Source organism: Pecten maximus, chromosome 1 (assembly GCF_902652985.1).
Source record: "Pecten maximus chromosome 1, xPecMax1.1, whole genome shotgun sequence".
Lineage (NCBI taxonomy): Eukaryota > Metazoa > Mollusca > Bivalvia > Pectinida > Pectinidae > Pecten > Pecten maximus.
Window position 1 is genome coordinate 43,209,514 of NC_047015.1, and position 15,907 is coordinate 43,225,420.

At 34.5% G+C, this 15,907-nt stretch overlaps 1 protein-coding gene across 15 annotated transcripts in view; it reads right to left on the reverse strand.

The window, feature by feature from the left end:
• LOC117334343 (calcium/calmodulin-dependent protein kinase type II delta chain-like) overlaps nt 1-15,907 on the reverse strand; it is a 123,231-nt gene that overhangs the window by 77,736 nt on the left and 29,588 nt on the right. For all 15 annotated transcript variants that reach the window (XR_004534131.1, XR_004534132.1, XM_033893998.1 and 12 more), the window contains exon 3: nt 6,022-6,081. Coding sequence is in view for 13 of the 15 variants with exons in the window: in XM_033893998.1 (XP_033749889.1) it covers nt 6,022-6,081 (60 nt within the window). In the remaining 2 variants the exon portion in view is untranslated. The remainder of the gene's footprint in view (nt 1-6,021; nt 6,082-15,907) is intronic.

Genomic DNA, 15,907 nt, shown 5'->3' on the forward strand with positions numbered 1-15,907 from the left:
ACAAGTCAATGACAATTCCTTTATCGGAAATCTGACATCAGTTATGGAAATGAAGCACTGTATCGACATCGTGGTATGGTGATACTAAAGTAAGGATGGTAATAAGATCCTCTATTACAGTAAGGATGGTAATAAGATCCTCTATTACAGTAAGGATGGTAATAAGATCCTCTATTACAGTAAGGATGGTAATAAGATCCTCTATTACAGTAAGGATGGTAATAAGATCCTCTATTACAGTAAGGATGGTAATAAGATCCTCTATTACAGTAGGGATGGTAATAAGATCCTCTATTACAGTAAGGATGGTAATAAGATCCTCTATTAGAGTAGGGATGGTAATAAGATCCTCTATTACAGTAAGGATGGTAATAAGATCCTCTATTACAGTAAGGATGGTAATAAGATCCTCTATTACAGTAAGGATGGTAATAAGATCCTCTATTACAGTAAGGATGGTAATAAGATCCTCTATTACAGTAAGGATGGTAATAAGATCCTCTATTACAGTAAGGATGGTAATAAGATCCTCTATTACAGTAAGGATGGTAATAAGATCCTCTATTACAGTAAGGATGGTAATAAGATCCTCTATTACAGTAGGGATGGTAATAAGATCCTCTATTACAGTAAGGATGGTAATAAGATCCTCTATTAGAGTAAGGATGGTAATAAGATCCTCTATTACAGTAAGGATGGTAATAAGATCCTCTATTACAGTAAGGATGGTAATAAGATCCTCTATTACATTAAGGATGGTAATAAGATCCTCTAATACAGTGAGGATGGTAATAAGATCCTCTATTACAGTAAGGATTGTAATAAGATCCTCTAATACAGTGAGGATGGTAATAAGATCCTCTATTACAGTAGGGATGGTAATAAGATCCTCTATTACAGTAAGGATGGTAATAAGATCCTCTATTACAGTAGGGATGGTAATAAGATGCTTTATTACAGTAAGGATGGTAATAAGATCCTCTATTAAAGTAAGGATGGTAATAAGATCCTCTATTACAGTAAGGATGGTAATAAGATCCTCTATTACAGTAAGGATGGTAATAAGATCCTCTAATACAGTGAGGATGGTAATAAGATCCTCTATTACAGTAAGGATGGTAATAAGATCCTCTATTACAGTAAGGATGGTAATAAGATCCTCTATTACATTAAGGATGGTAATAAGATCCTCTAATACAGTGAGGATGGTAATAAGATCCTCTATTACAGTAGGGATGGTAATAAGATGCTTTATTACAGTAAGGATGGTAATAAGATCCTCTATTAAAGTAAGGATGGTAATAAGATCCTCTATTACAGTAAGGATGGTAATAAGATCCTCTATTACAGTAAGGATGGTAATAAGATCCTCTAATATTATAAGGATGGTAATAAGATCCTCTATTACAGTAAGGATGGTAATAAGATCCTCTATTACAGTAAGGATGGTAATAAGATCCTCTATTACAGTAAGGATGGTAATAAGATCCTCTAATATTCTAAGGATGGTAATAAGATCCTCTATTACAGTAAGGATGGTAATAAGATCCTCTATTACAGTAAGGATGGTAATAAGATCCTCTATTAAAGTAAGGATGGTAATAAGATCCTCTATTACAGTAGGGATGGTAATAAGATGCTTTATTACAGTAAGGATGGTAATAAGATCCTCTATTACAGTAAGGATGGTAATAAGATCCTCTATTAAAGTAAGGATGGTAATAAGATTCTCTATTACAGTAAGGATGGTAATAAGATCCTCTAATATTGTAAGGATGGTAATAAGATCCTCTATTAGAGTAGGGATGGTAATAAGATCCTCTAATATTGTAAGGATGGTAATAAGATCCTCTATTACAGTAAGGATGGTAATAAGATCCTCTATTACAGTAAGGATGGTAATAAGATCCTCTATTACAGTAAGGATGGTTATAAGATCCTCTATTACAGTAAGGATGGTAATAAGATTCTCTATTACAGTAAGGATGGTAATAAGATCCTCTATTACAGTAAGGATGGTAATAAGATCCTCTATTACAGTAAGCATGGTAATAAGATCCTCTATTAAAGTAAGGATGGTAATAAGATCCTCTATAACAGTAAGGATGGTAATAAGATCCTCTAATATTGTAAGGATGGTAATAAGATCCTCTATTACAGTAAGGATGGTAATAAGATCCTCTATTACAGTAAGGATGGTAATAAGATCCTCTATTACAGTAAGGATGGTAATAAGATCCTCTATTACAGTAGGGATGGTAGTAAGATCCTCTATTACAGTAAGGATGGTAATAAGATCCTCTATTACAGTAAGGATGGTAATAAGATCCTCTATTACAGTAAGGATGGTAATAAGATCCTCTAATATTGTAAGGATGGTAATAAGATCATCTATTACAGTAGGGATGGTAATAAGAACCTATATTAAAGTAAGGATGGTAATAAGATCCTCTATTACAGTAAGGATGGTAATAAGATCCTCTATTACAGTAAATATGGTAATAAGATGCTTTATTAGAGTAAGGGTGGTAATAAGATCCTCTATTACAGTAAGGATGGTAATAAGATCCTCTATTACAGTAAGGATGGTAATAAGATCCTCTATTACAGTAAATATTCTAATTAGATCCTTTATTACAGATAGGTCAGTACTCTAAACAATTGATAGTAGTTCTCTATTACAGATAGGTCAGTACTCAAAACAATTGATAGTAGTTCTCCATTACAGATAGGACAGTACTCTAAACAATTGATAGTAGTTCTCCATTACAGATAGGCCAGTACTCTAAACAATTGATAGTAGTTCTCCATTACAGATAGGACAGTACTCTAAACAATTGATAGTAGTTCTCCATTACAGATAGGCCAGTACCTTAAACAATCGATAGTAGTTCTCCATTAAAGATAGGACAGTACTCTAAACAATTGATAGTAGTTCTCCATTACAGGTAGGGCAGTACTCTAAACAATTGATAGCAGTTCTCCATTACAGATAGGCCAGTACTCTAAACAATTGATAGTAGTTCTCCATTACAGATGGGCCAGTACTCTAAACAATTGATAGTAGTTCTCCATTACAGATAGGCCAGTACTCTAAACAATTGATAGTAGTTCTCCATTACAGATAGGCCAGTACTCTAAACAATTGATAGTAGTTCCCTATTACAGATAGGCCAGTACTCTAAACAATTGATAGTAGTTCTCCATTACAGATAGGCCAGTACTCTAAACAATTGATAGTAGTTCTCCATTACAGATAGGCCAGTACTCTAAACAATTGATAGTAGTTCTCCATTACAGATAGGTCAGTACTCTAAACAATTGATAGTAGTTCTCCATTACAGATAGGCCAGTCCTCTAAACAATTGATAGTAGTTCTCCATTACAGATAGGCCAGTACTCTAAACAATTGATAGTAGTTCTCCATTACAGATAGGCCAGTACTGTAAACAATTGATAGTAGTTCTCTATTACAGATAGGCCAGTACTCTAAACAACTGATAGTAGTTCTCCATTACAGATTGGCCAGTACTCTAAACAATTGATAGTAGTTCTCCATTACAGATAGGACAGTACTCTAAACAATTGATAGTAGTTCTCCATTACAGATAGGCCAGTACTCTAAACAATTGATAGTAGTTCTCCATTACAGATAGGACAGTACTCTAAACAAGTGATAGTAGTTCTCCATTACAGATAGGACAGTACTCTAAACAATTGATAGTAGTTCTCTATTACAGATAAGACAGTACTCTAAACAATTGATAGTAGTTCTCCATTACTGATAGGCCAGTACTCTAAACAATTGATAGTCGTTCTCCATTACATATAGGCCAGTACTCTAAACAATTGATAGTAGTTCTCCATTACAGATAGGACAGTACTCTAAACAATTGATAGTAGTTCTCTATTACAGATAGGCCAGTACTCTAAACAATTGATAGTAGTTCTCTATTACAGATAGGACAGTACTCTAAACAATTGATAGTAGTTCTCTATTACAGATAAGACAGTACTCTAAACAATTGATAGTAGTTCTCCATTACTGATAGGCCAGTACTCTAAACAATTGATAGTAGTTCTCCATTACAGATAGGCCAGTACTCTAAACAATTGATAGTAGTTCTCCATTACAGATAGGACAGTACTCTAAACAATTGATAGAAGTTCTCTATTACAGATAGGCCAGTACTCTAAACAATTGATAGTAGTTCTCTATTACAGATAGGACAGTACTCTAAACAATTGATAGTAGTTCTCCATTACAGATAGGCCAGTACTCTAAACAACTGATAGTAGTTCTCCATTACAGATAGGACAGTACTCTAAACAATTGATAGTAGTTCTCCATTACAGATAGGACAGTACTCTAAACAATTGATAGTAGTTCTCTATTACAGATAGGACAGTACTCTAAACAATTGATAGTAGTTCTCCATTACAGATAGGACAGTACTCTAAACAATTGATAGTAGTTCTCCATTACAGATAGGACAGTACTCTAAACAATTGATAGTAGTTCTCTATCACAGATAGGACAGTACTCTAAACAATTGATAGTTCTCCATTACAGATAGGACGGTACTCTAAACAATTGATAGTAGATCTCCATTACAGATAGGACAGTACTCTAAACAATTGATAGTAGTTCTCCATTACAGATAGGCCAGTACGCTAAAAAATTGATAGTAGTTCTCTATCACAGATAGGACAGTACTCTAAACAATTGATAGTTCTCCATTACAGATAGGACGGTACTCTAAACAATTGATAGTAGATCTCCATTACAGATAGGACAGTACTCTAAACAAAGGATGGTACAGTTCTCCATTACAGATAGGCCAGTACTCTAAACAAAGGATGGTACAGTTCTCCACTATAGAAAGGGCAGCTCCTCTGCAGGAAAGACATTTCAGTCCTCCATTACAGAAAAACCACTACAGAATTTCTTCCATGGACATTTGTCTAAATACATACTGTCTCGCCAGAAACATTGACCTTCAGAAGCAATTCTTTCAGAAAATTATTTCTTTAATAAATTACTGTTATCATCAAGCAAATAAAGCATGTTTTTTTTTCAGGAGAAGACAGCTGATCAATCTAGAATACGCTGGGCTAGTCTAGCCTACAAGATACCAAAGGTAGCTTATACAGCTCCCTATTGATTCCTGCTTGATTGCTTCTGGGAAATAAGATAATAAAAACTTGACCAGATATCTGCTTTTACACCTGATATAGCTGACACCAAATCAGATGGAAATGGAGATGACACAGGAAAATTATTCTTCCTTCACCTCATTGTGTGCTGTTGGTATTGAAAGGGTGAGAATGTGTTATGTGACAGTTTGAATTTTATTCCAGAAATTCACTATTTATTGTTAAGTGTGCACAACGTACATATGCAGACTCTACATGTGTATATAAAAGTCTTTATTTCCATAATTCTCAGGAAGGTATATAACAATGTAGACACTATAATCTGACCAAAGGCTATCCTCAACATTATCTTTGCATTAATGAAGACCCTGACTGAAGATTGTGAGGCAAATTTTCAACAATTTGTTAAATTTCAATTAGGAAAAATTCATACATATATTTATAGCAACCATAATTCTGGTTTCTGAAAAAGATTCATTGCTTTCAAAAACAAGGGAATTTGGCGAATAAGTCAAAGTCACCCACTTGAGGGCAAATGTCAAAATGTAGGTCAGAGTGGCCTAATTTTGTTGCATGACACATCTACTCACCTAGGGGAACTCATGTCCAAGTATATAGTTCTAGTGACAAGAAGTGTAGGAGATGGAACCTGGATAAGCTGTTTCATTGATAAAGGTCAAAGGTGAAATTACAGATCAGAGTGACCTAATTTTGATACAAATTGACCTGATCGCCTAGCCATAGGTGAACTTATGCTCCAAGTATGAAGTTACAGACAACTAGTGTATACGTAGGCGATAGAGCTGGACAATCTTTTGCTTTGGCTTTGATGAGAAAAACAACGATATAATGTAACATACATACCTATATTTGGATGTTTTAATAGCCTACATATTCTTGCCTCTCTTTCAAGCTTTTGATGATCTGAAAAACAAGAAGAACATTTTCAATATGAGAAATCATAATCTCATTTACGTTCAGACAGAAAAAAAAAGATTTCCTGTATTTCCATTAATATTATCCAAAGGCTTATGGACAGACCTACATTCTTCCACAAAATAAATAAATAATTCATTACAGCGCGTCAATACTCCATTTTTTCACAGAGAGTTCTGAGAGTGTTACAGTAGCTAGATCACGATTTCTAACAAATCATTGTACGCCCATGTGTAATTGATCTACTATTAGGCCAATTTTTCAAGTCACTTAACAGCTGGTTTAACTATTCAGGAAACTCTCATGGAAAATTGAGCACATTATGCAGGAAAGAATTGATTGCATCAAAACACATCATTGATATGTAATGTAGTAATAAAATACAGGTAGTATTGTTATAGGATACAGAACAACATAAAACTCATGTCACACAGGAATTCTGTCTTTTGTACCACTTGTACATTCACAGAGCTTTAGAATTCAATCTAATTATATATACAATACTATATTGAATCTACCTATAAAAGATACAACTGTCTGCTGTATAGCTATACAATGTCACTTTCCATCCAGAACTATGTCCTCCTGATAGATGGCTGGTTTTAACATGGAGGTTATGATACAACATCAATTATAGCATATCCATCACATAAAATTCTAACTTTGGTGTTCACTTTCCAAAAACTTTCCTTGCAAAATTTTAAGAAAATATCCTTTTTCAGGATCTCATAAAAATATCAAAATTAAGTTTAGAGTTGAATTTAAACACAATGATAGTCATTTGTTTTCTTTTTTTAAATTCACATGTATCAATATATGATTCAGATTCCTCCAAGCTAAATGTAAGCACACAAATGCATATATACTGAATTATATATACTGAATTCATACCTTCAGGCCATGCATTTGAGCTAAATCTTTAAGCCAAATAGAGAAGATATTACAATTTGTAAGTTCATTGTTATGCCATAACTTTAAGAATCCCTTTTTATATTGGAATTCAACAGTAAACATTAAATTAAGTAGCATTACAAGATGACAATTGACAGCACTGCAACCAAGACTTTGTCACATGGTACATAAAAGCCTTCTTGAGCATATATGTATAAGAATGAAATGAAAGCTTAATCAATACAGATTCAGCATCTGTTGTGCCTGAGTAGGTCTATGTTACAGGCATGCCATCAGACAACCAGTGCAAAAAGGCTTATTAGGAAAACACATGGTGCATGTGATAAACAGATTTACTACCAAGTCAGCCTCAATGTTCTCAATGAAATCGCTTGAAGATAACACCACTACTAAGGTATGACACCTCTTGAAAGTTGTTGGCAACATAGCCGACCTTACTGACACTTTCACCTGCTTGGTCAGAACACAGCAGTGATCTGTCAACACATGAAATATTCAAGAAGTCATATTACAAAATTTTAAAATGCCTTGAAAACTCGCTGAATTATTGCCACAAGCAAACACAAAATTTTCCTACATTGACATTTTTAATAGAAATAGAGCTGTTATGAGTTTTGTTTCACTGCAAAAACTTTATAAATTTTAGCTATAACGGGGAAAACTTGACAAACGAGATGCAGTGAGTGATGATAAGGAGAAGAGCCCTACCTGTCAACTGTTGACACCCACACTCAGCAAGGTATGACATTATTACAACATTTGTCAACAACACCCACATACTCACCACAATATATAGGTCTGCCCAACTGCTGCTATACATCAAAACTCACCACACAAGAATTTTTATGAAACCAGACAATATTGTAGTACTGTACTACCCTGACAATGTCTATTTAAAATAAGATATTCATCTACCAAAGATAGCGCCTTATTATGTACATAAACCCCTGCCTTCAGAAAAGTTATTGCCAACACTGATAAGTCCCTGCCTGAAAATAACCACCCTTCTTCATTTTTGCAAAATAATCAATTTTAAGATAGTAAGCAATAAGTGGTTCACAAATATAAGGACAAATATGGTATGTTTATAGAACTTAATCAAAGACAAAATACCAGGTAATCATTTTCTTGCCAAAATGGTGTCATCCGTAGTTACACTGGTACTATCAAGGTTATATAAACTTCTCGCTCATTAGTTTCACTAATTGCTCCTCGACTAAATTCAACAGGTTACGAATAGTTTTGGCTTTTGCCATGTCCTGGGTTTTTGTTCACCTTCTATAGAAGGTGAATTTTGAAGTATGAAAGCCTGGAAAGTCATGATACAAAAGCTCTTTAATGATAACTAAAAAAGAGGCAAAAATTAAAGAGTGTTCCCAACCTGTTTAGGGGAGAATGTAGATTTATTTTCCAGAGTGTTCCCAACCTGTTTAGGGGGGAATGTAGATTTATTTTCCAGAGTGTTCCCAACCTGTTTAGGGGGGAATGTAGATTTATTTTCCAGAGTGTTCCCAACCTGTTTAGGGGGGAATGTAGATTTATTTTCCAGAGTGTTCCCAACCTGTTTAGGGGGGAATGTAGATTTAATTTCCTGAGTGTTCCCAACCTGTTTAGGGGAGAATGTAGATTTATTTTCCAGAGTGTTCCCAACCTGTTTAGGGGAGAATGTAGATTTATTTTCCAGAGTGTTCCCAACCTGTTTAGGGGAGAATGTAGATTTATTTGAATGAAAGAGCAATGATCATAATAAAACAAACTTGAGCTATTATCGAACACATTGCACAAGGGATGTTTTATCTTTTTATTGGGAGGGAAAACAATACAGGGCAGACATGATTATAGCACAATTGAAGCCTGTGTATCTGCTCTATAAATAATGCATGTGCTTGTACGATCCCACACTGACCTCCCTGTCAACACAGCAAGTATTGGGGGAACATGGTGCTGGATTCCTGAATTTTTACAGAATATTTTGCTAAAACACAAATCAAACTGCATTACAACCACTTTATGATTAAGTGACAGAGAAAATCCAATAAATCATCTGATTTTCCGTGTAGAAATATTGATTTTTAGGTTGGCTAAGTAATCTGTATGTTGCAGGAGACAAAACTATTTTTTCAACTGTAATTTACATTGATCGCATCACTACAGCATTATTCTGTGAACACACCCAGGATTTTTTGTGTTTGACTTGACATAATAGCACTCCTTATAGGTGATTTAGATGTCTACAATTAACATGAAAATTACATCACAGACAACAGACATAACATTTGGACTATGAAAATAAAGACATACAGACTACTCTAATGACAAGATATTTTACAAATACCGTTTTGGATAGGTTTCCATTACTGTAGTTAGTTAGTCCACCAAAGTCTTAATATTACTATAACTTCTATCATATTTACGAACCCAAAGAAAATGTTCCAGAAAATCCATACTTGCTGGTTGCCCTAATTCTACTTTGTCATTGTGTTGCTTTACAAAAAACCCACACCCTATTTTGTTATTCTGTTGCCCTACAACAAGAGGCCCAGAGGGCCTGTATCACTCACCTGGTTTCATGAGATATGAAACAAGAATGATACTTAAGTATATTTGTCGCTGGTATTGCTATGTCAATATATCATAAGCATTTAATAAGCCCACACCCTACTTTGTTATTCCAGTGCCCTACAATAAGCCCACACCCTACTTTGTTATTCTGTTGCCCAACAATAAACCCATGCCCTAATTTGTTATTCTGTTGCCCAACAATAAACCCATGCCCTAATTTGTTATTCTGTTGCCCAACAATAAACCCATGCCCTAATTTGTTATTCTGTTGCCCAACAATAAACCCATGCCCTAATTTGTTATTCTGTTCCCCTACAATAAGCCCACACCCTACTTTGTTATTCCAGTGCCCTACAATAAGCCCACACTCTACTTTGTTATTCTGTTGCCCAACAATAAACCCATGCCCTAATTTGTTATTCTGTTGCCCTACAATAAGCCCACACCTTACTTTGTTATTAAATTGCCCTACAATAAGCTCACACCCTAATTTGTTATTCTGCTCCCCTTCAATAAGCCCACACCCTAATTTGTTATTGTGTTGCCCTACAATAAGCCCACACCCTTTGTTATTCCGTTGCCCTACAATAAGCCCACACCTAATTTGTTATTTCGTTGCCCTACAATAAGCCCACACACTAATTTGTTATTCTGTTCCCCTTCAATAATCCCACACCCTACTTTGTTATTTTGTTGCCCTACAACAAGCCAACACCCTAATTTGTTATTCTGTTCCCCTTCACTAAGCCCACACCCTAATTTGTTATTCTGTTCCCCTACAATAAGCCCACACCCTAATTTGTTATTCTGTTCCCCTACAATAAGCCCACACCCTACTTTGTTATTCTGTTCCCCTACAATAAGCCCACACCCTAATTTGTTATTCCGTTGCCCTACAATAAGCCCACACCCTAATTTGATATTCTGTTCCCCTACAATAAGCCTCACTCTACTTTGAATCAAAGTATGTTTTGGCTCCCTATGCTTATTTAAGCATAAAAACAGTATGTCGCATATCTTTTTCAGTACTACGGAGTTAAAAAAATCAAAATTTGTTTGATCATATATATAATGTATGTCAATGTTTTCATGAATTACTTTGAGGAAATGAAAGAATATTAAGACAATTCTAAGAGGTTTTGCTTACCAGCATAAAGCCTGCAGAAAAGCAGTTTTATAGAAAATAGCTCTAACTGACCTGATTTGACACGTATGTTTATAATGTTGACATAAAAACCATATCACCAAATTGATTACCTTGTTAACTAGTATGTCACACCAAGTTTTCTAGGTTTATACTGGTATCTTTACATTGCTTTTTACATAACTGTTACTACTTCCTCAGTTAATGGATTATGTCAAAATTAACTTTCCTTCTAAACACACTGGCTCCAGGCAATATTCTAATCTAGAAGTCAAAGCTAATTAACAGCCTGGCAAAGTCTAGTATTATTTTGAAGGTCAGCCGATTCAGAACAACAGCCTGACCTCATCAGCCTCTGACCTCGAACATGGACCAGATCTTATCAACCCCTACCACTGGCGAGTGGGACAGAATTATTTTTCAAATGAGTAATCAATAAACACACACCATTGATCAGGCAACTATCCGCTCATTACCGACAATTTTCCTGCAAATGAAAACAATTTTCACTCTGACCCATATCAGTGTACACTCTATTGATAAATAAAATGAACCAATTTCAGCCTAAGCAATCAATATACAGAGGTGTTTTCATACCCGCCTAAAGCATCCTATTATTTCAGATCACGTTAATACTGCCAGTACACACCTCTGCAAACAAATAACACCATTAATATTATTTCACCTGTTGGTTTTGCTGATGAAGTGTGAATGTGTTTCCATGGAAGAAAGGAATGTCACAATTTGACAAAGACAAATCTTTGTCATTAAAAAACAACAGATTATTCCAAATTACTTTTACAAGCTTCCAGATAATGACAGGGGGATTTTCTCCCAACAGCTGCAGGAAGTAACATGCTCACCGAACAAAAATATGTATCCACATTCATATTGTTTTTTAAGCTCTTCTCCTCAACAACCACATTACACCTACTACTCTCAAACCTTTTTTGGCCATTAAAATTAACCTTTATACCAATCAATAAATAAATCCCAGCTACAAGTCTACATCGACCAATGCAGAAATCTTTATAATCAACAGCCTGATATCAACGCCACACACTTTCCAGCCACCAATCTACATAGGCCAATGCCAAATTTTAAACATCAATGGATTTTAAAATGCCATCAACCAGGTTAAATAATCGACAAAAATTGCACTAGCATGACCTAGAGGTATAAAGGTCATATTGACCAAATTACAGTACAATGTACATAAACCATCTTTAGGTTTGGCTAATTGTGACAAAAATAGCACTAACTTGACTTTTGACCTTGAGGTATTGCTCATACTAGCTTTCTAAATTTTAAATTGGGTAAAAAAAACCACTGAATTTACATACACCAGGGATACATGGTATTTCATTGAGTGACATCACTTCACTGAGCACAAACCTGATCATTCTAGGAATAAAATCACTGAATCATTTGAAACAGAAATAGCACCATGAACTAGGTGGAACAGGTGTATGCTTATATGCTCATGATCACTTCCCGAAATAGTCAATTAGGGATTGGACATTTTCATTCAAAAGACAATTATGTACATATTATTTATTGACACAACAGTGCATCAAAATCAGCTACAACTACAGACATCTCCTGAAGTGATTATGTAAATTCAATTAGGATTTAAAGCATAAAAAATAGTTTCCAATTCAATTTGATAATGCTTTTTTTATCGTTCTTTTAAGCTTCACAAGATTAAACACATTGCAGTTCTGTTGCTTCTTTTAGAAGTACAAATGTTTGTAGATGAAGGATGCCACAATGATGGGATGCACAAGTCGGGCACCAATTACACACAAACTTTATGCCAGCTGCACTATGTACTTAAAAAAACTTCTTCTGTACTTTCTACCCAACTGTATATTTAATACTATAGGATGAGCAAAATTACAGAGAACTTTACTGAGTAGGAAATGTCTGGAATTGTAGCATTGTACATGTCTTCATTATAATTAAATCTACATCTTATGCCTTCAATTTTAAATTATCATTATACCGGGGCAATTAAATGATCATCAAAACCAGCAAGTATATAGCAGGATTTTTTATAATGATTTCCTGTGTTTTTTCCATACCTATATTTGAAATCCTTGATCTGGTGTTTCTGGAGTAAGACAATCCCACCTGAATTTGAGATGTATTCAATCTGTATACCACTCACCATAAAATATATAAAATGTATTGATTTTCCTGAGATACTGGAGATATGCTGTGTAAGTGACTGGAAGGTATGACAGATGGGAATAACCTGTCATCGCCTCTCACTCTGCTTTATTTATACACTTGATATATACAGTATATGAAAGGATTGTAAAACTAAATATCTGTATTTTCTTATTTGGTTAATTGTTAGTGTTTTTTTTAATTCTGGTTTTCAACTTCAAATTTGAAGTTTGATATTTTCTCGTTTGTTTTGTTTCTTTTTTTTTCTTCTTCTTCTTACAAGTAAAGCTTAATATCATCTTTACCTTATGCAAATCTAAGCAGCAAATCTCCCCCGAATCTAGCTAGATCTGTATCTGCCCTAATGTCAGCAGTACAGGTGAAAAACTCGTCAAATTCACATAATTTCTCATAACTTCTGTATTTCCTAAATGAAATCAACAGACATTTTTAGTTTTGTTTCCCATGTCTATACAAGTTAAAGGAGACTCTTTGATATCATTAATTATGAAAGAATAATTTCTCTACACTTTCACTTGTAACCTGACTTGTTTTGAGCTTTCAGGCAACTGCTTTTAAAACTGCACTGCAACAACAATAAATGTCTATATATTGGGTTTAATAATTGATGTGATGACTGTTAGCTACAGGACAGGCTGACAGAATTACCTCCCCCCACTCTTGGTCTTTCTTCACACATTTTGTATGCTATGGTCTAAAAATCTTGATTTATCATCATTATCATGTGAGGAATGCTACAGTGCCCTACTGGATGCAGACCCCAGCCAGGTTACCAGTTTACACCGGTACTTTTTATCACACCCAATAATCAATGGCTTTAGTGCAGTGTGCTTCATACCCTATGGGAAATCAACCAATGGCTACCATATTCTCACACAAAGAAAACAGATTAGCTCCGATTGTGATATGTTGTTGTTACTCCAATATTTAGAAATGATATCCGAATGAATGCAGGAATGAAAACAGAAGTTCTATGGCAGTCATTTGCTATTAGATATCAAATTACTGTATCAGTTAAATCATGAAGGAACTCTATGAGCTGATGAAATGTTAATTACATTAGCAAACAACCTACTTTGTCCCAGTTCTCATCCCCTATCTCCCTCTAACATCATTAAGCCAAACCAAATTCCAACCTAAAGCGGAGTATTATTGGAACCCGGATTAATATGCTTAGTATAAGTCCCACTTTGACATCCACAAACTTAGATACAGACAGCATTGCCAATACCACAAGTTACACATAGTCGTATATACATGATTACATAATGTACAATATATTTGCACCTACACCAATCTTCTTTAATTACAGATTGTCGACAAAACATTCAAAGTATTGGAGTTTTCTGATACCAAACAATCATAATACCACTGCAGCCTTGTATCATGAAACTTAGAATATTGTAAGGGTAAACAGTCCTAAGTAAACAGGGGATAGAGCCAACACCAGGGAGGTTACGTATTGGTGAAATTCTGGGTTCCTGGATCCCTAAGGTTGATTGAAGTAAAGAAACAATGAAGAATAGGCAGAGTCAATCACAACAGGTAAAAGTGACCTCAATGGTTCATCTTCTTATTATTGACCAGTTTTGCTCTATTATTAAGTGGGCTTCTTCAAAACAAAACATAGAATATTTGTACCCCTGAAGTACTAAAATGAGGATACCACATGCATTGTTAACTGTACAGTGATAATGTTAGATATTGTGATGTCATCAACAACAATGGATATTACAGTGACATCATCAATAATGGTTTACATTATGATGTCATCAATAGAATAAAGATAAAAAAACTATTCCAACAGGACAGAGATGTCCATACAAAGAGATTAAGTTAAGATATCAATATTCTAACTAAGATTAAAAAGTTACTATTGATGGTATCATTATATCTGAATCAGTATATAATACAGGTATCTTTTTAATATAAAAGTTCTGTAAATTGGTCTTTGTATACTGTACAGTATAGTAATCAGTCCTGTTACATAATTTTAATAATTCTACTATATTTCCTCATATACACCATGTTAATTTAACAACTATATGATATACCCAACACATATTGCTTTTCATTCCAATTACTCAGTAATAAGAAGCTCATAAACATACAGAGGGCCATTTTCTAGTTTTAATCATTTATATGGCTCAATAAAGTCCTACAAATCTATTAAGATTTTGGACCAATTTTGAACAACCTAAATCCCTGATCAATATGATATTCTCCACAAACAAATGTATCATTTTAACAGCTAGTATCCCTTGATAAATCTCACACATATCATCTTTATGTAAGTCGCTCACATTACTACCATTTCTGAACACAAAACTGACCAGTGACAGCTGTACTGAAGAAGATTTGAATGAATAGATACATGTTCATATTGCAAATTATTGAATAATTGAAACATTTACAGGGGAAAAAGCTACCACTGCACATTCAGCTCATATTTAACCAGATCCAGCAAACCATAACTGCTTCACTGAAAATACATCAAAGGCATTCAATTCTTTCCATATCCATTGGAGTTTTCTATAGCCACCGATCGACTGCCCCTCTCAGTTACATGCAAATGAAATAGCAACACCAGCGCTCTTGGAACAGTCAACCTGCGTGCATTGTCTTCAATTCTGCAGGTTTATATTTGGGTAATGTTTAAATATTTATAATGGTGATTTCTAAAAAGCACAACCGATTCTTTCCAAAAATAACAGCTTTCCTGAATATGATACTGCTTTGATGTTAACCAATAATTGCCAATCTGCTGAGAACTATACCATAGTTTTACCAATAATTCTACCTTCAACCACCAGTAAAAAGTTTGAATTCTCGATCTATACTTTCCCTAAATGTAATCTACCTTACTAATCCCACTACCACCACCAGTATAAAGTTGAAATTCTCTATATCTTTAACTTAATGTAATCTACCTATTAAGAATATTAAAAATAAAACTGCTACAATTAGTAATTGAAGATTTTTGGTCAGTCAATGACTGACAAA